The sequence below is a fragment of the Colletotrichum gloeosporioides genome, assembly GCF_011800055.1.
Source record: "Colletotrichum gloeosporioides strain Lc1 chromosome Unknown consensus_81, whole genome shotgun sequence".
Lineage (NCBI taxonomy): Eukaryota > Fungi > Ascomycota > Sordariomycetes > Glomerellales > Glomerellaceae > Colletotrichum > Colletotrichum gloeosporioides.
Window position 1 is genome coordinate 213,059 of NW_025544726.1, and position 25,757 is coordinate 238,815.

Below are 25,757 nucleotides of genomic sequence, written 5' to 3' on the forward strand. Positions count from 1 at the left end.
GTATGCATACGTCAAAAGTAAGGATGCATGAAACCATATCTGGTCTCATTTGTTCTAATGGCTTCTTGTTTATCCCCGTAAGTGCTTACTAGTTGATGTTGGTTTAATTCTTCTACTTTTATGCATCAACAGTAGCTTATCAGTCTCTAAGTGGTGAAGTTAAAGCAAAAGAATCGAAATCTCCATGAATTCTCTATGAAGCCTATGTAAAGTCTTGACTTAGTCTGGGTAGATCCAAATGAAGATGACATAGGGCGCCTAACTCCATGCTTTGACATGACCAGTTGTAAGATCAGGACCAAATGCGGTGGATCATTCCATATTGTTACGGCATCCAAAGCCACGGAGTCAATCCTTGTGCGGTACGCTACAAATCTATCAGAGGTACTCGAAATGCTTTGCCTGAAGCACTCTATCAACAACGTCCTCCGGATCGGCCCCCATTGCCCTGGCTGTGTCCCTCTCATACCGAACAGGAGACAACGGGTTTGGCCCCGCGGCGCGCAAAAGCTTCTCATGGACGTCATGTATTCTCCTTTCCCACGACCCCGACAGAGTATTCAGCAGGCTCTCGAAGCAGCTAGAGATCCACCGGCACAGCTCCACCGGTACCTGCACCGGCGAAAATCTCAGTTCAATGCTGAGCGTCTGATCCATCTCCGGAACCACGGAGATCCAGACGTCAGCCGAGTCTGCGCCTCGCCCGACACCGACGATCGCGCACTCGGTATCTCCCAGTCTGATGCTATCGCCCATCGCCTCGTGATTTTGGAACAGAATGGCCGAGTTGAACCGGCTCGTCGGCCACTGCGTGCAGTGCTTCACAATAGAGCGGAACCCGACATGCTGATGCGGAAGGGATTGGTTGTACTGGTCTTGCAGCTCCGTGACGAGAGTCGCCATGGTCTTGGTGCCATCGCCCATGGCCGCTCGCATGGGCACCAGATTGATACACGGGCCAGGCACCTGTTCCGCGCTACCGCGAGGAAATGTGCCAGAGAAGCGGTTAGCGCTCACGAAGCCGAAGACTACGTCAGGGTTGTCGAGCACCTGGGAGAGAACAGAGGACCACGCGGCCTTCAAGACCGTCGCAGGAGTTCCGTTGGGGCTTGCAAGATTTCCGGTCGGCACCTTGAATGATGTAAGGTGTTGGTTCTGCTGTGCATTTGACACAGGCTGGTGCTGCCTCGTGCTGCCGCTGGGTGCCAAAGGGTGAGACATGGAACCATTCAACAATTTTCTCCAGAAGGCTTGCCCCTCGGCTACTCCATCAGCATTGGCAACGTAGGACGACCACTCATGAAAGCTTGGATGCCTCGTTACGATGGCCGTCCCGGCGTACGCAGTTTTCAGATCACCCAAGAGGTGGCCGAGGGAGACGGCGTCGTATTGAGCATGATGGAAGGTCAGCTTGAGGCGTGTGCAGAGCAACCCACTGTCATCGCTGTGCAGGTCAAAGTGAGGAAGGATATCAAGCATATCCGACGATACGGAGACTCGGTGCTGGCTCGTCTCGCCTGCACGTAGCACGTGAATCTGCTCCACCGGCGGGTTCCGCAGCGTCACCTGTAACAGGGACTGCTTGTTCTGGATGAAGACTGTTCTCAGGATACCATGATGGCGGATGACTTGCTCGCAAGCTTCTCGCAGCTTAGCGTGATCTAGGCTCTGCTGCTTGGGCCCTGCGAGAGGTTCAAGGGTAACGGTTGCAACCATAGTTCCACAGCCAGGAACATGCTCTATGGCGAGCATGAGCGCCTGAAGATCTGTTGCCAAAGAGACACCCTCGATATTAGATGTGTCTAACCATGTCCTCGTCTTCGCCAGAACGCCCAGGTGAGGGAAATCACGCGGCTGCACAGAGGCGAGCTTCTGCGAGACACCGGCCTTGCGGTCACCTGCAAGCTGGCCAATCTTCAGCGCCATCTCTGCCAGAGTCGGGTGCTTAAAGACATCGACGACGCCGAGACGGTGTCTTGACTTCCTCAGGGCCGTCACAAGCCGCATGGCCCGGATGGAGTTGCCTCCGAGGACGAAGAAGTCATCTTGGGGCCGAATCGACTGAGGTGGAACACCGAGCAAAGCAGCCCACGTGCGCTGCAGCAACAGCTCGAGATCTGTTAGCTCGCCGCCAGAAGCAGCTTTCGGCTGCACAAGGCCACTGACGCCCTGCTGTCGTCCATCAAGACGATAAGACAGTTTATCGGACGTAGAGAAGCCGCTTGCCATCGTGCGCAGAGCTTTACGATCCGTCTTCATCGGCCCGACCACGGGAAATTTCCGCAAAGGAATGAAGACCTCTGGCACCATGTAAGACGGCAACACTTGTCGAAGGGCTGTTGCGGCTGCCTCGGCCGCCTTCGGCATGGCTGAGAGGACGTCATCGCCGAGCCCTGACGCTGGGAGGGTTGTGGCATCCTTGCTCGACACTTGACAAAATGCAGCCAAGGTTTTCTCTTGGCCTGGGCCTTCGAGAAAGGCGTCGACCACCCATTTCGCGTCTCCCATCGTCTGTCGGTTGAGATGGTATTCGATCTCGCCCATCTCAATTCTCTGACCTCTGATCTTGACCTGAGTGTCCTTCCGGCTCTCGTAGACAAAGGAGTCTGCTGCTTTCTGCGTGACGAGATCTCCCGTCTTGTAGAAGCGATGATGGCCGAGGCCCATATGCGCGAGCTCGGGATGTCGCGTCCACGCAGGCGCATCGATGAAAGCAGCAGCCATTGCCTGAGGGCTGTTCACATACCCGCGGGCGACGATAGGGCCTTCGATGAGGAGCTCACCGGTGGTTCCCACTGGGACCAGCTCATCGTGATCGTCCGGATCGACAACCCAGTATCGGCAGCCAACGGGAGTGCCAATGTCCTGGATGATGGCGCCGCTCTCGCTGACGGCAACTGGTCTGCCGCTTGAGATGCCCACCTCGGCCGGGCCGTAAACGTCCATGACGCGAGCATGAGAGGCCCAGGTGTCAAGGTTCTCCTGTCTGAGAGCTTCACCGCCCAGTACGATTGCCCGCACGCTCGGGGAGTCTTGCGGGCTGAATAAAGTGGCATACGTCGGCGTACATTGCACGTAGTTCGCGCTGGTGCGTCGTATTGCGCCGGCGATGTCACCGGACGCTTCCGCGTCGGACGGCATACACACACAGGCTCCATTGTACAAGGCAAAGATGATGTCCAGGAGACCGAAGTCGAAGACCAAGTTGTTCAGCTGCAGAATGCGGCTTTGTGGTGTGACACCCATGATGCGCGGTATCTCCTGGGCGGTTGTAGCGATGCCTTTGTGTTCGAGCACAATGCCTTTAGGACGCCCCGTGCTTCCAGATGTGTACACGAGGTAGCCGGCGTGGTACGGATCGATTGTGAACGAACTCAACTCATCGAGGACATCGGCATCGTCTGGTTTGAAATCTTCGAGAGCCGTCATGTCCACCAGGTCAACGGCGCCGCCTGGAAAGCAGTTATTTATCGTGTCGACCCTCTCAGGTTTGTTGACAAGAATCAATGTAGCCTCCGCCTCTCTCAGTATGGCCGTTCGACGTTCTGGTGGGTGGTTGATATCCAACGCCAAGAAGGCGCCGCCAGCTTTCCACACGGCCAGCATGATGACGACGGCGCTCGTTGTCTTGATGCAGCAGAAGGCAACGACCGTCTGGCTTCGGACGCCATGTTCGATCCGAAGCTTGTACGCCAGGCGATCGGATAGACGATCCAGCTCGCTGTAAGTCAGATCACCGTCCCACGAGCAGACGGCGGGAGCAGATCCTTGCGAGCGAGCCATGGCCCTAAAGGCGCTGACGACGTTTGAGTACGCTGCCGTTGCTGGGGGCTCTGCATTCCATTGCTTCAGGAGATCTAGAGACCCAGCTGGCAAAGAGGAATGCTCGTCAAGATGGACTAGGGGCTCATGCGGTGTTTGGATCATGTACTCGATGACCCTCGCAAAGGTCTCCGCGATGCGCTCGACCAGCTGGTCGGAAACGTGGGAACGTTCGTGTGCCAGCCGAATCGTGAGTCCACTGTCCGAGTAAGAAACTCCAACGACGATGGAGAACTCGGTCGGATCCTCGCCATCCATCGTCTCAACCGCCAGGTGGGCGCCGTCGCCGCCCAGGTCGGCTGGCCAAGCACGCTGGACGGTCATTGCCGTGTCGAACAGTGGCGAGTCTCTCAGGCCCAGATCATCGTGCAGCTCTGCCAGGTAGCAGCCCGAATAGCTCATTGCACTGTAGGCGGCGGTTTTAGCTGCATGCAGCACATCCATAGCAGTCATTGCTGCAGGATTTTCGAGGGAAAACTTGCAAGGCAGCATGGAGATGCAGGGTCCTAGGAGCTCTGCTGTGTCATCGACGCCTTGGAGTACCTCCTGGTCAGATCGAGAGACCCCAAAGCAGACCGTCGAGTTGCCAGTGTGCTTCCACAACACCAGGGCCCATGCAGCCTGCATGAACATCGCGCTCGTAATACCCTGGCCTTGGCAGAAGCTATTCAACCGCCGAGCATCGTTGAAGGTGACAATAGGCCCTCGGGCACGATAGTCCGACGTAGCGGACGGGTCCAGAGGGAATACACATGGCTTGACGCCTTCCAGATACTCTTTCCAATGCTGACGTGCCTCCTGTTCCTGACCTTGCAGCCAGACGACGTAATCTGAAAAGGGCCTACCCGGAGCGACGGCGGCACGACCACTGCTGTTTGCTCGTGCGTATTCCCTCCCGACGTTCCTCCATAAGTCCTGGTATGTTCTTGCAGCAACTATTGTATGGCTGATATCCAAGGCGGCATACACCACAGAGGCGGATTCGCGAAAGAGGGCTAAGTGATGGGGTGGCTTCTTGGGGTCCAAGCCCCGCTTCTCTTGCAATGCCATCACCTGTGCGATTGTCAAACCATCGGCCGGCATCTGGTCGATTGAGACAGATGGCTCATGGTCTTTGAGCACGACTTGCTGAAAGCCGCCTTGGTCAGAGAGACCGTTGGTGAAGACAGTCCGCAGTATAGAGTGCGTCTTACAGACGGCTTTCCAGGCATCTATTATTCTATTGGGGTCAATCTCGCCGTCAGACGAGGTGAGCTTTGACAAGAAGCGGTTGTGGTAGTCATGACCGCTGATCTGGGCAAGAAGGATGCCCTCCTGTGTCGCAGTGCAAGGATAAATCGACTCGACATTGTCCTGGGCAATGTGTAAACTGGCCAACTGGGAATGAAGATGCTCAAGACTTCCCGAAGCCAACTTCAATAGTGGTAAGTCACTGGCTGTCAAGCGGCGCTGGCTTCCGGGAAGTGTAGATGTCATCTCGCGGAAGCAGTTGCCCAGCTCCTGCTGTATCCAATGTGCAACGCGGTCTTGGTGGGCCATGTGGCGATCGTATTCAAGAGTGAACGTGAGCTCGTCGCTCCCCCCGACGGAGGCAAAAAGACTCAAAAGACCAACTGGTTCCGAGTCTCCCGTGACGTTTTCAAGGTGGACTGGGGGTCCATCAGTCCGGATTTTCAGCAGCGCGTCGTCTCGCGTGAATTGCTGCAGGCGTCCGGCAAAGTTGAAAATCAACTCGATATCGCTTCTCTTGAACGAACTTTGCTCACCAAGTACCTCCGACGCGAACTGCTCTGTAGCTGTCTGCAAGGTGTCTAGGTATCCGTCCTTGATGGCCATGACTACATCATCGGCACGGCTGTCCGCTTCCATAGCCTGTAGAGCCAGGGGAAACAGGGTGGTGAACCAGCCGATGGTGCGTGAAGTATCGACGGACTTGTTCGCGAAACCTTTGTCTCTGCCGTGACCTTCACAATAGACCGCTGGGGTGCCTCGATCTGGAAACACGCGTCGGAAGGACAATACGACGGCCGTTAGCAGGAGAACAACTGGGGTCGTGTTGAATGGCAAGTTGCAAGCCGGTCCCATAATTTGCGCCGTCTGGTACTGGTCCAAAGTGTAACTGATGCGGAGCGTGTTTCTCATCTTGGGTGTTACGTTGTCCATCTTCCAGAAACGCCGGTCAGCCTTGGGCCACGGGGACGGCGATGGAGAGGAGACCCGCGACAGCGATGATGCCGAATCTGGCGAGGGCGATGACGATGAGAACACCGAAGACGGCTTGGAAGATGACAAGGGAGACGCGGTACCGCATTTCAGCATATCACGTTGGCTCTGTAGCCAAAGAGGGAAGGGAAGGCTCGGAGGCAGAACGCAAGCATCGTCCTGCAGGATCAGCTCCAGATCCTCCCACAGAATTCTCCATGACATCAGATCGATAACGAGGTGGTGCGCGACTAGGAGTATCGAAACCTGTCCTTGCGGACTGACAATGATATCGGCAGCGAAAACAGGCCCGTGAACAATGTTAAGACTCGACTGAGAGCTGGATACGACGGTCCCTATCTCGGCTTGTGAGCCAACATCGCGGTGTACGCGGAAGCCCCAAGTAGCTTCAACTTCTTCTTGTTGTTGTTTACAGGGAGCAATCCACTGGGTTAGAGTGCTGTTACCCCGATCGTCCTCGACATGGGAGAAGCGGCATCTTAGCATCGGATGGTACGCAACGAGCTTGCCGAGAGCCTTCTGGATGCGAGCGGGCGTCGCCGCTACCGCCATGCTCGGGTGAAGATCCAGCAAGAATGCCTGGTTGAACTGGTTGTGCGCAGCCGGGCCGCCATCCTCAACCAAGAACTTCTGGATGGCAGACAACGGGCGATGCTGAGATTCCTCAACCACATCCATTGCCGGTATGACCGTGGAGAGCGTCTCTTGCGCAGTTTGCTGGACTTCTCTGGCGGCTTCCGCTAGAGTGGGCCTCCGCAACAGATCGGCCACTGCGATCTGGAAGCCTTGCTTTCGACAGCGCGTCGCTACCTGCATGGCTGTGATGGAATCTCCTCCGAGCTGCATGAGCGAACTTTCCCGGCCAATTTTTGACGGGTCGATACCCAACACGGATGACCACGCCAGCTGCAAAGCCACCTCGGCTGGAGTTACGGGGGGCGTCAGGACTTGGTGGTCATCTTTCACAGCCTGGGACGAAGCTGCCTGGGGGTTTGATCGGACAGCGTCAGCGCGGGCGGTTGAGATGTCGACGGTATCCAGAAAGGCCTGGATCTTGACACGATCGACTTTCCTGGACGGAGTGAGTGGGAAGCCGCTGACAACAAGCCATGCGGTAGGCACCATGAATGTTGGAAGACAGCCCTCGACAAATTCTCGGATGGCTTGCAGCTGATCGCGGCTCTCATCGTCGAGGCGTATCCTATTCATCTTTCCAGACTCACTATCATGGCGCTCAAGATGCTGGTCGTCGAATATGAGAACAGCGACGAGCTCTTTGCTTGCAGCCCCATTGCGAGCCTGATGGGTGGTTACCACAACCTTGGAGACACGGTGGTGACTGGCGATAACGGATTCGACTTCACCCAGCTCGAAACGCTGGCCACGAACCTTGACCTGGTTGTCTCGTCGGCCGCCGAAGGCGATGGTGCCGTTTGCATTGTACCGCGCCAGATCACCGGTCCGGTACAAATGATAGGAGGAGTCAAGGCCGCTTTGCCGTTTGGGCACAAAGGAGGGGGGCTTGATGAAGGAGGTTTTGGTCAGTTCCGGCGCGAGATAGTATTCTCGCGCTACGCCTGGTCCGTCGATGAGCATCTCACCCATGGCACCGATGGGTAGAAGTCGACTGGTGTCTTCTGGGTCTACAATCCACACGGCGCAGCCTACCGGCGTTCCGACCGTGTCAGGATAACGAGAATCGGGTGGGAGGTGACCCATGGACGCCACGACGGAAGCCTCGCAGGGCCCCCATGCGTTGAAGAGCCGCAGTTTGTCGCTCCAAGTCTCAAAGATTCTTCGAGTGATGGGCTCGCCGCCAGAGACAAGCGTCTGGAGACTGGGAAGCACGTCCTCCGGCGCGAGGTTGCGCAAGGCTGTCGGGGTCAGGATAGCAAAGTTGACCTGGGCGGACCTGATGTAGACTCCCAAGCCAGACTCCCGGTCTAGATCTGAGGGGATGCACAAACACGCGCCAGCGAGGAGCGAGCCAAAGATCTCGAGCGCGCACGCGTCCCAGGCTGGGACTGAGAACTGCAGAACCGTCGTGCCCCTGCACCAGCCCAACACGTCCGCCCAGGCGGCGAGGGAAGATGCAAGTGATCGGTGCTCTAGGACAACTCCCTTGGGCTGACCCGTGCTGCCACTGGTGAACAAGATGTATGCAGCCCTCGACGAAGGAGTTTTGACATCCATGTATGCTGGAAACTCGGGAACCTGTGTCGCATTCTTCATCCGATTGAGGACAACAGCGTGTGTGACGTAGCCTTTTTGGAAGTCTTGACGAACAGAATCGGACGAAATGAGGATCAGTCGAGCCCTGCACTGGCGCAAGATGGTTTCCTTTCGGCCATCGGGGAGGTTCGGGTCGATGGGCACACAAGTTCCTCCTGTTCTCATGATGGCCAGCAGAGATACTACCAGAGATAGGGATCTCCCGAGGATCACGCATATTGGCTCTTCGGCAGTGACCGCTTCCTGGCGGGCAGCCAAGATCTCGTGGGCGAGGTTGTCGACCATAATGACCAGTTCAGCGTAAGTTGTCTCGCCGTCCCAGGATTTAACAGCCAGCGCATTGGGTTGCTCCGCCGCCCTGGCAAAGACACGGCTGTGAAGACAGACATCCACAGGCGCGCCTGTTGCAAGTCCTCGACTGTTCCAGTCCATTAGCTCCAGCGTATCGCCAAAGTTAAGGCAGGGCAGCCGCTTCAGCGGGGTTGACGGAGGAGAGGTGACAAGTTGTCTCAGGCGGTGCTCAAGCTGCCGCAGTATCCTGTGCACCTGCTCCCGAGCAAGGATCGATGGGTCAAAGAGTATCTTCACCGAAATCTGCTTTTCGCCAGGGGCACAGATAAGGAGAAGGCCGTATGGCTTGGGCGGCTCCTCGGTATACGCCGCATCAAGACTCAGGCCCGACGTACCGAGCCCTGCCGTGTGCGCGCGGTGCACGATGTTGAGCACACTCTGGAAGCTTGACGCTTGCTGGGCGTCGCCGCTAATATTGCGGATTCTCCTGAGGCCGCACTGTAAGAAGGGACTCGTCGACAGCTCTCGTCTCGAGGCAACCCGTCCCTTCACAAGCTGCTGAATGGTCATGTTCCGCCGCAGATCAACTTGCACGGGGACGGTGGCGATGGTTGGCCCAAAGGTTGTCTCTGCACCGCCCGGCTGGCCTGAGCCGCGTCCCGACAATATGCAACCGAAGGCGACGCTGTCGTTGCTCGTGTAGTCCGAGGCTGTTATGGCCCAGGCGGCCTCTATGTAGGCCGGCATCAGAGCAGGTGATGGCAGTGCCGGCGATGATTTCTCGCTGGCAAAGGATATGTCTCGGGTCACGACCTCGTTGGCGAGGACCTGGTGATGGTGGGCAGGGAGCGGTGGAAAGATGGATGCACCGCTACTGAAGCGCCCCCTCCAGAAAGCGGCGGCATCCTTAGAGTCGATGGCTGCGCAGTGTTCAACAAAGCCCTTGAACGGGGCATGTACCGGCGGCGCTATGTCCTGATAGATACTCCACGTGTCGTTCATGAGAAACTCCATGACGTGGAAGTCGAACATGACGTGGTGCAGGGTCGTGACCAGCCTGATGCCGCCATCTCCAGCGCTGCAGGGGACAAGAGCGAATCTGATCAGCGGCGTGCCCAGGTCGGTCTTGACTGAGTTGTTCCATTCCAGGAACCGTTCGAGATCTGTCTCGGTTGACCGGAGGACGGGCTCTCCCCTTTTTACCACGGCCTGCAGCAAGCCGGCACCGTCGCAGTCGACGATTCTTGTCCTCAAGACTTCGGTCGAAGCCACAACCTGATCTATGGCACCGCATAGCCGGTCCACGTCAACGGAAAGGTCAATTTTGTGAACAATAACGTGGACATATAGAGAAGAGTCCACCATTATGCCCGACTGTAGTGGCGTGCATGAGTAGACATCTTGGATGTCTTTGGGGGAAAGCTGGCATTGCTCGCAAATCTGAGCCAGGATGGCGGAATCGTCGAGGAGACTTGAGTTTGTCATGTTTATGTCGGCCAAGCCAGCAAGGAAAGATTGAATTAACAGATTTGGTTCCTCACAAACAGATAGATTCTGGCTTTTCTTCATCTTTTTGTTCAGATATCTCGTCAGAGGATGGTTGATATCTCTATGTCTTATGAGAGACAGCCCCAAAAGATCTAACGTAATCAAAGGGTCTCAAGGCAATGCCGACCGACACGAAGACCCCGTTCCGGCCGAGTATCGTGTACTTGCTTGCCCGGTACCTTCGGTTGCACTCTTGCTCAGGCGCTTCTGCTAAATGCAGGGTCGTACTGGAGGCTACGAATCATTTATACGACTTTGAAGCAAAACATCATGATCGAGCGGGACTTGATGCAACGCTGACGTTGGCTCACCGTTGTTTGGCGGCAAAGGACGGGATTAATGTCATCATTCGTCAGGTAGGGTTTCTTACAAAAGATCTTTCTTGATATCGGCCTGCCACGTTTCGGGATCACTGTTCCGAAATCGTCTGTGTGGTCTCGTTTAGACTTGAGCTCTCCTGTCGGCTCCTGTCGGCGAACGGATCTTGGCGGGGCTCTGTACCGGTCGTCGTACGATGTAAGACTTCTCAATCCGGCTTGACCAGCAGGCTGGTTCGAAGTAGAAGCCTCAAGGGGCGGCTCGGCTGCATGGCTCGGAAGCCGGGTGGGCAGAGGACGGGAACTAGGGCGGGGAAATCTCTTGTCGATCTGGCTGGGGTTGGTTGTACTAGCTGTACGTTGCATATAAATCTGCATGAAGCTATTGTTATATCGAATTCGATACTGCTTAAACAGGGGTAGAATAGGGTACGTACAAACCCATCATAAGGGACCTTTGCCTTCTTGCCCGGCAGTAGACCCGCCCGTTCCACCTTAACTGTTATTCTCGCTCGGATTTCTTTCCTCTTACCAAAAACCAAAGTCCCATGTGGTGGTGGATCGCCGCATCCACAAGAGGATGTTCGTATCTTCAGCAGAACCCAGGTTGAAAGCACGTTAACTCCACTGCAACCAGGCTTCCTCAATATACTGTTACATTTAGACAGTTACTTGGCTGCAAGCAAAGGGTCTTTTGTTACTAAGCGACAAGAAGTGTCACTTATGTTGCAGTTGACACATTTGTCACGTATGATCAATGTACCTATATCCATTTTACCTTCTAACGTTTTTCATACTTTCGTATAGCAGGCTACCTTTGTATAATTGACTTGGACAACTTGTTGTTGGGTGCACCCCTGGCCTGCGATGCATGTGTCATTCCCTTCAGTCCAAAATGGAGCCTGATCAAGAACGTAACCACCACGCGTGCGAGTTTTGAATGCGTATGCGGCGAACATCAGTCCATCAACCCAATGTTCATCAGATCTATGTCTCTCGTATAAACCACACCACCCAGTATCCAGTTGGAAAGGAAACAAAACCACAGACACACAGACGGACAGACATACTCGATCTTGATCTTTCTCGCAAGAGTCTTTCTGCTCAAAGACTCCTTCTTCCATCAACTCATTCTTCCAAACAACTTGTCATCTTCTGTGCCCACGTCAACAGACTGGACCTCTACTATTCCACTCTCACGTATGATCTGGTAGGAACATCATCATGGCAACTTCCACCTCACCGCCCGTGCCGATAGCGGTGATTGGCGTCGCCTACAGGGCGCCCGGCGTGGGAAGAAAGGGGCTCTTTGACTTTCTGTCCGAGGCCAGGTCGGCCTTTTCACGTGTCCCCGAGGATCGTTTTGACCATGAGTCGTTCCATTACAACGACTCTGCCAAGCCAGGTGCTCTCTCAGCCAAGGGAGCCTACTTTCTGCCTGACGATATCTATGCCTTTGACGCTCCGTTTTTCAATATTACTGCCGAGGAGGCCGTGTCAATGGATCCCCAAATTCGTACGCAAGATTTTTTACCTCCAAACATCCCATATCCTGCGAACCTCAGATGTCGTTTTGAAACTCGCGTCTGAATCGCATCAGCTGCAGACTAAGACTGACACGATCGTACAGGCGTGCTGCTAGAATGTGCATTCGAAGCTGCTGAGAATGCAGGACTGCCCCTTGACCGGCTTTCAGGATCCAAGACGGGTGTCTTCTCAGCCCAGGAAGAGGCAGAGTATGGCCAGCAAATGATTGAAGATCTTCCAACATCGACAAAGTACTGCATTACTGGCAACGCGGGCTGCATGGTGTCTAACCGTCTCTCTTACTTCTTCAACCTCAGGGGTCCGAGTATTTCCCTCGACTCCGCCTGCTCCAGCAGTGGTTACGCAGTGCACATGGCTTGCCAGAGTCTCCGCGGTGGCGAGTGCGAGACGGCATTCGTTGGCGCCTCGTCGCTGATGATCAACCACCATACCATGTCGCAGCTCGACACCCTGGGTGCCCTATCCTCCGACGGCAAGTGCTTTTCCTACGACAGCCGGGCAAACGGCTTCGGGAGAGGCGAGGGCGCCTCCTGTTTGATCCTGAAGCGGTTGGATCAGGCTATCGCGGCAGGCGACCCCGTACACGCCGTCATCCGCAACTCGGCGGCCAACCACTCCGGCCGGACGAGAGGAATCACCTTGCCTTCGCAGGTAGCCCAAGAGGAGCTGCTCTGGCGAGTGCATCAGGAGGTAGGCCTCAAGCCGGCCGAGACGGATGTGGTTGAGGGCCACGGCACAGGAACCCCCGTTGGCGACCCCATCGATGCCTCTGCCGCAGCCAATGTCATCGGAAGGGATCGAGAGGGGAAGAGAGTCTACCTTGGGTCCCTGAAGTCCAACTTTGGCCATCTGCACAGCGCCAGCGGCCTGCTCTCCGTCATCAAGGCGACGATGATGGTCCGGCTGGGCACAATCTTCCCCAACGCCGAGTTTGAAACGATGAATCCCAAGATTGACTCCTCTAGGCTCGAGGTCGTCCGCCATCCCACGCCATGGGTTCCTCCCGAATCAAGGCCCAGACGCGCAGTGGTCACCAATTTCGGCTTTGGCGGGAGCAATGCGGCCGTGTTGATTGAGGAGTACAAGGTCAACGAAGACTCCTCTTCGCCGACGAAAACGTCTCATCCTTCTCAAATGCTGTTTCCCATCTCCGCACAGTCCCTTGCCTCTCTTTCTAGCTATCAATCCCAGCTAGCGTCTCATCTCGAGAAGGTTTCCGCTGATGATTCGGTTGGGGGCTCATCTTCCTCCTCTTCGTCCTACTTGGGTGACCTGGGCTACACCCTCGGCCTGAGACGGACGCACTTCGCTCACCGCATGGCCCTCGTCGCGGGATCCCTATCGGAGCTCCGCGAGCAACTTGTCTCCCCTTCGCTGTCCAGCACGGGAGGCAGAGTGTCTGCGGGCCAGAAGCCTGCCCCATGCTTCGTCTTCACGGGTCAGGGTGCTCAGTCCGCCCGCATGGCCGCAGATCTCGGGCCCCAGTACCCGGTGTTCGCGAAGGCGATGGAAGACGCAGAGAAGCACCTCCGAGCGTTCGGCGCGACATGGTCGCTGGGCGAGGAGCTGGCCAAGTCTGAAGGGTCACGCATCAATGAGGCGGAGATCAGCCAGCCGGCATGCACCGCCGTTCAACTGGGCCTTGTCGAGCTCCTCCGCAGCTGGGGCGTCTCGCCGATGGCTGTGGTAGGCCACAGCTCGGGCGAGATCGCCGCCGCCTACGCCGCCGGGCTCTTGTCGTTCAAGACGGCCCTTGCCGTCGCCTTCTTCCGTGGCAGGGCCACCGTCGAACTGCTGTCCCAGCAGGCCGAGAACGGCGGCGAGCGCGGCGGGATGCTGGCCGTTGGCGCGGACGTCAACACGGCCGACGAACTTCTGCGGCACACGGCTAGCGTGGGTCGTGCTGGTATTGCTGCCATCAACAGTCCCAACAGCGTCACTCTATCCGGAGACGTGGCTGTGATCGACGCCGTCGAGCGCATCGCCAACGCGCAGGGTATCTTCAACCGCAGACTGCGAGTCAATGTTGCGTACCACTCCCACCACATGGAGTGTGTTGCCAGCTCGTATGTTGCTGCCATCGAGCCGTACTGTGCGGACGATCGCAAGAGCCGCTTGGCGCTAAATGGCGACGACGAGAAGAGAAAAGAGTCATCGTTACCCCTTTTCTCCTCTGTCACCGGCCAAGTCGAGGGCGCGGAAACCGTCACCTGCGCGCAGTATTGGGCCAAGAACCTCGTCAGTCCCGTCAGGTTCTCCGACGCGATCACGCTCGTGGCCAACGAGTCCTCGGCGAACGTCCTCGTCGAAATCGGCCCGCATGCCGCCCTTAAGGGGCCCATCAACCAGACCTTGCAGTCGTTAGAGCAGAAGAAGGACAGCATCACGTATAGCCCCTCCCTTGTTCGCGGCACTGATGACGCCAAGGCCGTGCTGCAACTCGCTGGCCGCCTGTATGCCATGGGGCTCGGCGTCGACTTTCTCGCCGTCAACGGAACCGGGCCGAAGAGTGGTCACCGCGTATTGGCTGATCTCCCTTCGTACGAGTGGGATAAGAAGGCGAGGTTCATCCACCGATCGCCCGTCTCGGTCGGTAAGTTCCACTCTGGCCACACCTTCACGCCCCTCCTTGGCTGGAAAATGGCTTCTCAGGGCCGGGATCATGTCTTCCGCCAGGTCTTTACGCTGGACGAGTTGCCATGGGTTCGGGACCATAAGGTTGTCGGTGACGTTCTCTTCCCCTTTACGGGCTTCTTGAGTCTGGCGGTGGATGCTTTCCGATCCATCACCACCAGCGATGCTGCCACGTCCTTTTCCATCTGCGAAATGCACATCGAGCGCGGTTTGCACATCAAGGAAGAGCAGCGTGTTGATATCTGCACGAAGCTCAGGCCCGTAGAGACGGGAACGGGTCACCTCTCGTCTTCCACGTGGGCCTTCGAGGTCATGACCTGGGGCGAGCAGACAAGCTGGGTCACCCACGTCCATGGCAGAATCGAAGCCGGACCAGAGGGGGAGAATTCCCTCGGTGCGTCTGAAAGCCCGGTGTGGCAGGACGCCGAGAAGATCCTGCAAGGCGTCAACGCTGCCGAGCTGGACGAAGCCACCGCCCTGTCGGGCTATGATACTCTCGACCGGTCCGGAGTCTGTTACGGTTCAAGCTTCAAGAACATCTTCGAGATGTGGAGGTCCCCCGGTAAGACGGTTCACCGAACACGTCTTCGACAAACCAACGACGAGGAGCCGCTCTCCATCCCGAAACGAGGATCCGCTATGACGGTCGACCCTCCCATGCTCGACTCCGTGCTGAGCTCCGCCCTCCTCGCCGTCGGCGACGGCCTTCCGGAGCCGCGGCCGGCTTTTGTGCCGACGTACGTCCGCCGGATGCAGCTCTCCAACACCATCCCCTGCGAGCCGGGCCAGCTCTTCACCACCGTCTCACATCGCAAGACCTTCCAGGAGAAGACAGGTCGGTCAGATGTCAGCATCGTCGTGTGGGCGGATGGCCCGTCGGGCTCCAATACGCGCGTGCCCTGTGTCGAGATGGAACTCACGTACCAGCGCATCAACGATGCCGGCAAAGACGACGAGGAGGATCACGTCAAGCGCAGTCTGCCTCGTGGCTATCAAGAGGTCTTGGTCCCGCATGTCGACCTCTCCGACAACAAGGTCCTCTCGGAGACCATCATGGACCGTTCTTGGACTCCGGAGGAGTTGCTCCCCCGACACAAGCACAATGCCGTCGGCCGGCATTTCCTCAATCGTGCAATCCAAGTCGCCTCCGGCCTCGATGAAACTACACTGCCGAAGCACCTCAAGGCCTTTTTGGCATGGGCCGAGGTCCAAGTCCGCGGCGTCGTTGACGAGCCAGAAGCCAACGCCGAGTTGCTACAGGAGGTTGCCAAAGACGATGCCTTTGGCGAACTCATCTGCGCCGTGGGCAACGCCATCCCCCAGATTCTGCGCGGCGAGGTCGAGCCTCTGGAGGTGATGATGAAGAACGGGCTTCTCATGAAGCACTACGACGACATCCGCACCATGGCCAGGGGCAACCAGGCTCTCGCCAGGTACATCGCCAACCTCGGCGAGCTGAACCCGGACTTGAGGATTATCGAAGTCGGCGCCGGCACGGGTGCAGCCACCACCAAGGTCCTGCAGGCCTTGTCCGCCGCGGAGCCGGAAGAGGAAGACAACTTCTCCGCGTACACGTACACGGACATCTCGCCCGGCTTCTTCGATGCTGCGCGCAAGAAGCTGGTGAGATGGCCGCAGGTGACCTACACCAAGCTCGACATCAGCCAGGACCCGGCCGAGCAGGGCATCGAAGTGGGCACCTATGACGTCGTCATCGCGTCCAACGTGCTGCACGCAACGCAGGATATTGAAGAGACTGTTCGCAACATCGGCAGCCTTCTCAGGCCGGGCACGGGCAAGCTGGCCATTGTCGAGTCGCTGCCGGAGAGCTGCGACGCCGCGTTCCTCCCGTACACCATCCTGCCGGGCTGGTGGCTGACGGAGGATAGCTGGAGACAGGGGAGTGACGGCCCGCTCATGTCCCAGGAGACATGGGACCGGCTGCTCGTCACCCTCGGCTTCAACGGTGTCGAAGGTGCTGTGGCGGACTGGCCCGGTGCGGATATTTGCATTGTCAAGACTATGTGGTCCACCAAATTGTCCGAGGACATCCAAGACGAAGAGGAAGAGTCCGACGCGGCTGGAGAGGTGACGATCTGCGGCACTATCATCGGGGAGCAGCGGCAGCTTGCCGGGGCTGTCCAGAGCAAGCTGGAGCATCTCAAGCCACAGATGATCAAGTCCGTTCCTCAGCCCCAACAGATCAGTGACAAGTTCTGCATCTTCCTAGACTGCGGCGAGACCAGCTTTCTCGCCGACGTGGCCACGGAGGAGGCCTTTGCGGTACTCAGGACCATGGTTCTCGACACGCGCGGTCTCCTTTGGGTGACCCCAGACACCGACAATCCCGAGTTTGCTCGCGTCCAAGGCCTCCTACGCACGCTGCGGCTGGAGGATCCGACGAAGAAGCTCCTCTGGCTCAGCAAGGCACCAACTAGCGACTCGACGCAGACAGCTGAGTTGGTCGTCAAGCTCACGGAGAGACTTGTCAAGGATTCTTCTTCGTCGCCCGCAGAGCTCCTCGAGCAGGACTTCGTGTGGCAGGACGGCATGTTCCAAGTGCCTCGCCTCCGCAGACTCCCTGAGACGACGAGGACGTTTGCAATCGACAAGGGCCTCCCGGTCAGACGGGAGCAGAATCTCTGGGAGGGCTCAAGCCCCAGCAGCGCCCTCTTCATGACCATGGACACGCCAGGCGTCATGGACTCGGTGTACTTCAAGCGCCACGACTTGATGGCCCCCGCCGAGAAGCCGCTGGGCGACGACGAGATCATCGTCAAGGTCGACGCTTGCGGCATCAACTTCCGAGACGTGCTCGCACTCCTCAACACCATACCCTGGAGTTTACCGGGCCGTGAAGGAGCTGGCACCGTAGTCGCCGCCGGCTCAAATGTCTCCCATGTCCGGCCGGGAGACAGTGTGTTCTACATGATCGCCCAGGGCGGCCTCGCGACGCATGTTCGTATCCCCGCGGCACATGCTTGTAAGCTGCCGTCGGGCCTCTCCCCCGCCGAGGCCGCCTCCATGGCGGTCGCCTACGTTACCGCTCTCGTGTGTCTCGACGACGTCGCCAGGCTCCGGCCGGGCGAGTCCGTCCTCGTCCACGCAGCCTCGGGCGCCGTCGGCCAGGCGTGCGTGCGCATCGCCCAGAGCATGGGCGCTGCCGTCTTCGCCACGGCCGGATCAGAAGAAAAGAGGACGTTTGTCCATGAGACGCTTGGCGTGCCGCGAGACCACATCTACTCGAGCCGCAAGCGGGGGTTCGCTGCTGGAATCCTCAACGTGACGGGCGGCCGCGGCGTCGACGTGGTCGTCAATTCCCTCAGCGGCAAGCTGCTCCAGGACACTTGGTCGCTCGTCACCGAGTTCGGCCGCTTCGTCGAGATCGGGAAGAAGGACATTCTTGCCAACTCGCACCTCAACATGAGGCAGTTTGAGCGCAACGTCTCCTTCTTCGCGGTGGACCTCGTGCCGTACCTCTCGCACAAGTCGGATAGCATCCAGGCTTGTCTGGCGAAGACGGTGAGCCTGTTCGAGGCCAACGTTATCCAACCTATTCAGCCCATTCATGAGGTCCCTGTCTCCGATATCGTCTCCGGCTTCCGTGCTCTCCAGAGTGGTCAGAACATCGGCAAGATTGTCGCGATCATGGGTGAGGATGACAGGGTCGTGGCAGATGTGGCATCGCCGCTCCGCCGGGACGATGGGAGCGCCTTGCTTCGCGGTGATGCGACGTATCTCATCACTGGTGGAACCGGTGGCATTGGCAAATCCCTCGTGCCTTGGATGCTGGAGAACGGTGCTTCCAACGTTGTCGTGCTCGGCCGGTCAGCCACCACCAACGCTGAAGTGGCGAAGCTAATCAGCGAATACGACTCGCCTTCAACGGGCGTTCACGTGCGGCCCGTAGCGTGTGACGTCTCCTCTCGAGACAGCGTCCTTTCCGCGTTGGAGGCAGTTAAGGACCTTCCTCCCGTCAAGGGCGTGATCCACGGCTCAATGTACCTTCGCGACTCCATCTTCTTCAACGCCTCCTTCGATGACTGGAAGGCGATCAACGGCCCCAAGATCGACGCCGCTTGGAATCTCCACCACCTCCTCCCCGATCTTGACTTCTTTGTCGCCCTCGCATCCGGGGCCAACGTCGTCGGCAACGTCGGCCAGTCCATCTACTGCCAGACGTCATCTTTCCTCGACGCCTTCGCGCAGTGGAGGAGCCGCGCTGGCAAGCCAACCATTTCCATTAGCTTGCCTGTCGTGGACGATGTCGGCTACGTCATCCAGCAAGGCATGCGCGAGCAGCTCCTGGAGAAGCTGGGCTTCTACATCTCCATCGCTCAGGTCCACACCGTTATCAAGGGCGCCATCATCGGCCCGTCGTCAGGCTTGAACATCGACTCGCGAGCCATTGCATTTGTGCTCTACGACTCGCCCCAGGGCAAGTCGCACGGGCTGGAAGAGCGGTCGCGCTACCTGTCCGCCCTACGTCAGAAGAAGTGGAGGAAAAACAAGCACGCGTTGGACGGCCATGTCGACGGCGAGGTCGCCGCCGGAGGAGAGCTGAGCCTTCTGGATGCTCTCGCCGGGAAGGTCTCGTCTATTACGATGATGAGCCGTGAGGATGTGACGCCGACACGCAGTCTCATCGAGTACGGCTTGGACTCGCTCGTGTCGGTGGAGCTGCGTAACTGGATCAAGAGGGAATACGGAGCTGATTTGGCTCTCACACAGATTGTTGGCGCCCCTGATTTGCAGGCGTTGGCGGATGTGATTGTTGCTCGTCAGAAGGCGTGAACAATGCCTAGTATCAATTCGGCTGTGAAGACGGAACTGGATGCTTAAGCATAGATCAACTATTTTCACTTGGCAGATTACTTGTAGTTTACACTTGGATTAGACACCATTCATCAACGTGTAGACAAAAACCTATTATCGGTATAACATGAAGAAAAGGCAATGAAGGAAACAAAATGCAAATCATTTGCGTTCTCGAGAATACAGTCTTGCAGACCACTATGCTACTTTCTTGTCGACACGTAGAGGATAATGTCCCGACTACACCAGATCGTGGAGGCTCTATATGTGGTCTTTCAGCAATCCTAGGTGGTTTTCAGTAATTCATGCTGTTATCTAAGGAGTAGGCATGCGTGTTGGGCACGGTTCGGCCCGTCAGTCTTCCCTAACGATTCTGTTATTCCAGGTCACTGGCATTGGGTCTTTGTGATTGACAAAGCTCGTATCCGTCTGCCCTGGCATGCGAGGAATCCCTGTCAACTCACGTTTCTTGCCGAGGCCTTTTTTTTTAATGGTTCCTGTTATCCCAGCTAGAATCCCGATAATATGGAGCACATAACTTGGTAAGAAATCAGGGACTTTCGGAGGTCGGCTAATATGAAAACCGCCTGATTTTTGAACAAAAGATCAAAACAGCGTTGCAGTCAAAGTCGAAGATGGAGCACCCGACATGGGTTCAGGGAACTGCAGAATGTGAGTCCACGCCATGTATCCATAACAGAGCCACAAATACAAACAAGGTGTGTCCGCGGGCGGTAAGCTGCTGCCTATACGAACGTATAGAGAAAGTTAGAAGGAAGAGTGATGGAAACAGGGAAGGCAGGGTTTCAATGTAACCCGGCCTCCGTCTTGCTGACATGCATCAAAAGATGACGTCCAGTGGAACACCAGCCCCATAGAAACATCCATGGACGCATGCCAGAACATGTCACAAACGCATTGTCGAGGTAAGTAGCATAGTTACGGTTACAAGAATCTCAACACCACATTAGAAAGCATCAAAGAGAAGCTTGCCTGCGGTCACTTCACTCCATCACTTTCTGTGGCAAAAGACCAGCACACCTTTTGTCACCTGTTACTTGATTATCATACCCCTTGTTGGAAGTCATGGATACCCTAGAAGCTGGAGACATTCATGCCGTCGAGCAGCTCTTGCGCAGTCATGAGTCTGTCAAAGACGCGGCCGTGTTATCTGTACAAAGATACGGGGAAGATATGCTCGTGGGCTTTGTGACGCTGCACAACCAAGCCCTCGAGAACCAGATCCGAACCCTCGGCCAGTCCGGCGACGAGTTCGAAGCGGAGCAAGTGCAGCTGTGGGAATCGGTCTTTGACCGGCGCGTCTACGCCACTATCGACGACGAAGCGCGGCGGGAAACTGTAGGACGCGACTTCACCGGCTGGATCTCGGCCTACGATGGCAGCTTGCTGGACAAAACCGACATGAACGAGTGGCTGGACGATACCATTGATATGATGATCACGCACGGCATTCGCGATGGCCCGGTCAACATTGTCGAACTCGGAACCGGCTCCGGCATGATTCTCTTCAGTCTCGCCCGCCATATTCGTTCATATCATGGAATCGAGCCGTCCCGCAGGGCCGTCGACTTTGTCTCTGCGACGGCTCAATCCATCCCTCAACTCGCGGACAAGGTGCATGTATACGAAGGTACAGCAACCGACTTTCATCTGCTGGGGTCGCCCTCTCCCGACTTGGTCGTCATCAACTCGGTTGCCCAGTATTTCCCTAGTCAGGCCTACCTGCTGGAGGTGGTGGAGGGCATCCTGAAGTTCGGCTCCGTTCGGACGGTTGTGTTTGGCGATATCCGATCCTTTGCTCTTCAGAAGGAGTTCCTGGTAACCAAGGCACTTTGCGCCATGGGAGGAAAGGCAAGCAAGGCCGCCCTCCGCGAGAAGATCGCGGAGCTGGAGCAGACCGAGATTGAGTTGATGGTAGACCCGGCATTCTTCACCAGCCTGCCTGACCGGTTTCCCGGCCTCGTTGAGCATGTCTGCATCGTCCCGAAGAAGATGAAGGCCACCAACGAGTTGAGCTGCTATCGCTTCGCTGCGGTCCTGTACATTGCGAGTGGAAGCCAACGGAGCGGAGAAAGGCTGCAGCAGCAGCATTTTGCCAGCAACATTCGAGAAATCGCGGATGGCGAATGGATCGACTTCGTGGCTCACAAATTGGATCGTACAACCCTCTCCCATCGCCTAATCACCGAAAGCCCAGACGTTATGGCCGTGAGCAACATTCCCTACAGCAAGACTGCCTTTGAAAGACACTGTCTCGACGCACTCACGGATATGAAAGGACAGAAAGAAGACGCAGATGATGATTCTGCGTGGCTTGCGTCCATTCGCCAGAGCAGCCAAGAGTCCCCCTCGCTCTCGGCCTTGGACCTGGCCAACATTGCTCAAGAATCAGGCTTCCAAGTTGAATCTAGCTGGGCGAGGCAGTTCTCACAGCGCGGTGGCCTCGACGCCGTCTTCTACCGTCAGCGGCAGCCATCTGATACCATAGCTGGTAGTGGTGATCGTGGGGACAAAGCTCTCTGGCGGTTCCCGTCGGACCATAAGGGTCGAGAGCCCAGCTCGTTCAGCAATCAGCCACTTCAGCAGCAGGCCAGGCAAACGATCCAACGGCAGCTCTTCGAAATTCTGGAGGATCAGCTACCTATGGAGTCGGTGCCCGAGGATATAGTCATCTTAAGCACTTTGCCGACCACTGCGGATGGCAAAGTGGATCGTCAGGCGCTTTCAGAAAGGGTAAACTAGTAGCATGACCCATGACATAGCAGCTGCTTCTGGCTTGTCCAGGACCACTATTTTCAACTATCTCTTGTCTGAATCTGGGGTTTCTCGGGGAATGGACAGGTATCTGCCTATATTTCCTAGTGTTCGAGTCGCCTGCCATTGGTCTGCTGGTCGTCATTTTCTCGTCCTCACGACGGACAGGCGAAATAAATGATATCGGATACTGATGCAACGCTCGTGATCTGTTGTGATTTAGAAATCCAGCTGCCTATATTGCATATGAGCGTGCTGTCCTTAGTGTTAGGATGTGATCAGATTGTTAGCAGAAGGAACGCATTCTGGACTCGTAAATTTCATTAATCGCTACATACCTACTATTCAGTGCCAGGTAGCGATGTTTAATCAATATCCAAGTTTTATTACTACTGCAAATCTAGGCTCTCGTAATTGAAATGACTGTCTATTATTAAGTTAGAATATCGCAGTAACACTTATATTCTATTGTGACTGAGCTTATATAACGATCACGCTATACAGCGCTTCACAAGTTGTCTGCTTCATCGGTCCATATCGGAGAGTTAGATCTCAGTAAGCATCCACACCATCAATACTAAGTCAGCCTTGAGCTTATGTTCTCTCAAGCCTTATACAGGTGAAACACCTAAACGCTGACGCAGAATATTAAACCGTGTTATTACATATGTACTGAATCGATTTCAACTTGATCTCATCATGCCCCATTTGCCTTCTCATCTCAAAGCCTCACGGTAATCACATCTAAGTTTTCTCCCATATAGACTCTCACAGCAGCCTGTCACTTAGTCGAGTCGTCAGTAAAGGCCCTAGGTCTTAGCAAAATCTTCTCTTGGTCCAAATACATGATCAATGTGTACCGTAATTAAGAGCGAGATCAAACTCAAAAGCCTCTACTTCTGTCGCTTTTGAAAAGGACACGTATTAGATTCGGGTGCTGACCATCTCAGACGCTCTCTTTTGGAGACGCTGCCAAGACATCTTAGGTGACCGTCATTGGCCACGGTCGCAATTGTTGCCTAAATCCCAATCCAATCGCACGTCGTCTGAGATTACGTCGACTGATGCGTCAGCCGCCACTCGACCGGGAAATACCAAGACTGATTTCCTGTCGGTCAAAGAGTTATCTCTCGTGCATTTTGAATCGTCCACGCCGTAGCGAGACCTTCAACCTGAGCCTCTTTTGTTGGAAATCATGCTGAAACGACCCGAGATGCCTTGCAATGGGTGTCTGGAGATTGTCAGCCACGCAATCAATAGAGATGAGTCTTGCGCCAGAAGTCGTCAGTGGCAAACAGATACTTGGAGCTTGGTCGAGTCAGCAAAGACCTGCCCGTGTTGCGAACTGCTTTGGGTTCTCTTCGTGGAGCCAGCGCTCGTCCACGCAAAAAAGCGATTTCCTGAAAAGGATTACAATTCATGCCGCGTGGTTAACTTGGATATATCAAATACTGGGGGACGAAACGATTTGAATCGAGTTCTCTGGGCAACAGCTCTCATCACAGTGGACGCCGAACACCAAGGGAGAGTCTTTCTCAACTACGGCTTAATCGGTGTTTCTGTTGAAGACGCAATTGAATATCCAGGTATTTTAGACTTGATAGCTAGCACGGACCTGCCTGGAAGTAAAGTCACTCATGCAAGCGTAACAGATCATCTCCATCCGCCTCTCTGGACTCTCAGTCACACTTCATCCCATCTCACACTGGCAGAGGCAAGCATCAGTTGTGCGAAGCTTTGGCTCGACAACTGTGAGGGGGGCGGACATCGCGAATGCCAGCCTGCCAAAGGATTATTGCCAACGAGACTCATCGATCTTAGAGCCAACAATAGTCTACGCCTTGTGCATACAAACCGTCTAAAGGAGCAAGAAGGAGGGATACGCTATGCAACGTTGAGCCACTGTTGGGGGCCACCAGGGGTAAAAGGCCCCCTGAAATCCACCAGGGAAACAACGGAAGCTTTCGAACAAGAAATACCAGAAAGCATGCTTCCAAGGACCTTTCGAGATGCGGTCACCATTACACGGTCCCTGGGTATTCCTTACCTGTGGATAGACTCTCTGTGCATTGTCCAGGACGATTCTGATGAATGGCAAAGAGAGGCGTCTCGAATGAAAGATGTATACTCTGGTAGTGTTCTTACCGTTTCTGCCATTTACGGTAGAGATAGCAGCTCGGGTCTTTATCCGGAAAATGATTCAAAACTCGAGCCTGGTGGAGGCACGTCAGGGACGGAGCCATCTTCATCAACAATCAACAACAAGAAGGTCGGGCATTTCTCGTACAATCATCAGAAAGATTTATCCGGCCGTCACCAAAGTGTAATGGTCCGTATGGAAGGGAAGAGTACTCGACACCGGTTGGAGGAAGCCCATCTCAGCACTCGAGGCTGGGCTTGTCAAGAACAGATACTGTCACGCCGAATTGTGCATTTTCTGGACTCAGAGATCCATTGGCAATGTAAAAGGATCTATCATACTCAGTCGGGTCGGACCTCCGACGAAGGGTATCTGAGTTGCGAAGCGAACTCTACCGAATTGGATGGTGGCGAAAACGAACTCCGCGGTTTCAACCATTGGCCCAACTGGATTGAAAATTACACTTGCAGAGATTTTACAATTGCTTCTGACAGAATGCCGGCATTTTCTGGTATTACTGAACACTACCAGGGTCTAATTGACCAGGAGGTGCTCTTAGGCATCCGTCGCGACTCTCTAGCAAGGGATCTATCATGGGTGAGAATGGGCCCAGAAAAAGGCCCGGCGAATACCGAAGCGCCTTCTTGGAGCTGGCTTTCTTGCAATGCGCCTGTTTGTTTAGACCATTTCAAGAGGCTGGGTGGGGATGTCGAGCCCGTACTTCGCACGATTGCGGTCGACTGCCACGTGGATTGGACAGGGCCGGCGATGACCTCTACCATTCAAGCGGCCGCGTTTCGTGTACGTGGCCCAGTCATGCAATTGGCGTTGAGAATATCCCCAGAGTCTTTGATTTTCAATCCCCCGCATTTTGTCATCGGCGAGGACGAGCTGGCAGCGTGGCATCTCACCAAGGGGCCCGTACCGCGGCGTTGTGTGGGACAATTTGACCACGAAAACCATCCTGGGGATATCAAAACCGAATACACTTGCCTTCTTCTTTTCTCACGCACGTACCAGGATGAAGCAAAACACAGGGAGACCTTTCTGTTGCTTTTACCTGACCCCGAGACTCTAGTGGACGGGCAGCTTGAGACTACGAAGCCATGTAGCTTCCACCGCGTAGGAGTTGCAATGATCAAGGGATCTGACGAGACGTTTTCTGGGGCCGAAGAAAGAACTCTGGACCTATCATGAACCTAGGACTGTAATTCTAGATTCATATTTATTTTCTCAATAACATTACGTGCCAGAGAAAGTCTCGTTCGTTCTTTCGAGAGTCTCCAAGTAATTATAACTAGAACTCCCAATTAAGACTGAGCACCCTGGTGTTGCTCAACACCTCCCACCGGCGACTTACTGACTCTAGGGCACAGGGGTTCTATTTAAACTCCAGGAACTGGCTGACGTGC

At 55.7% G+C, this 25,757-nt stretch overlaps 4 protein-coding genes across 4 annotated transcripts; 3 read left to right on the forward strand and 1 right to left on the reverse strand.

Annotated features, from left to right (window-relative positions):
• Positions 1–378: 378 nt before the first annotated feature.
• Positions 379–10,053, reverse strand: GCG54_00001085 (Nonribosomal peptide synthetase 12; the record flags this gene model as incomplete). Its single annotated transcript, XM_045401212.1, has 1 exon — positions 379–10,053. One exon carries the CDS (start codon positions 10,051–10,053, stop codon positions 379–381), a length of 9,675 nt encoding a protein of 3,224 aa, XP_045259137.1.
• A 1,604-nt stretch (positions 10,054–11,657) lies between these two features.
• Positions 11,658–19,409, forward strand: GCG54_00001086 (Compactin diketide synthase mokB; the record flags this gene model as incomplete). The annotated part of the gene is made up of 2 exons (XM_045401213.1): positions 11,658–11,949; positions 12,064–19,409. 2 exons carry the CDS (start codon positions 11,658–11,660, stop codon positions 19,407–19,409), a joined length of 7,638 nt encoding a protein of 2,545 aa, XP_045259138.1.
• A 1,107-nt stretch (positions 19,410–20,516) lies between these two features.
• Positions 20,517–22,193, forward strand: GCG54_00001087 (Nonribosomal peptide synthetase TES; the record flags this gene model as incomplete). Its single annotated transcript, XM_045401214.1, has 1 exon — positions 20,517–22,193. The coding sequence occupies one exon, from the start codon at positions 20,517–20,519 to the stop codon at positions 22,191–22,193; it is 1,677 nt and encodes a 558-aa protein (XP_045259139.1).
• Positions 22,194–23,418: 1,225 nt separating this feature from the next.
• Positions 23,419–25,542, forward strand: GCG54_00001088 (uncharacterized protein; the record flags this gene model as incomplete). Its single annotated transcript, XM_045401215.1, has 1 exon — positions 23,419–25,542. The coding sequence occupies one exon, from the start codon at positions 23,419–23,421 to the stop codon at positions 25,540–25,542; it is 2,124 nt and encodes a 707-aa protein (XP_045259140.1).
• Positions 25,543–25,757: the final 215 nt, after the last annotated feature.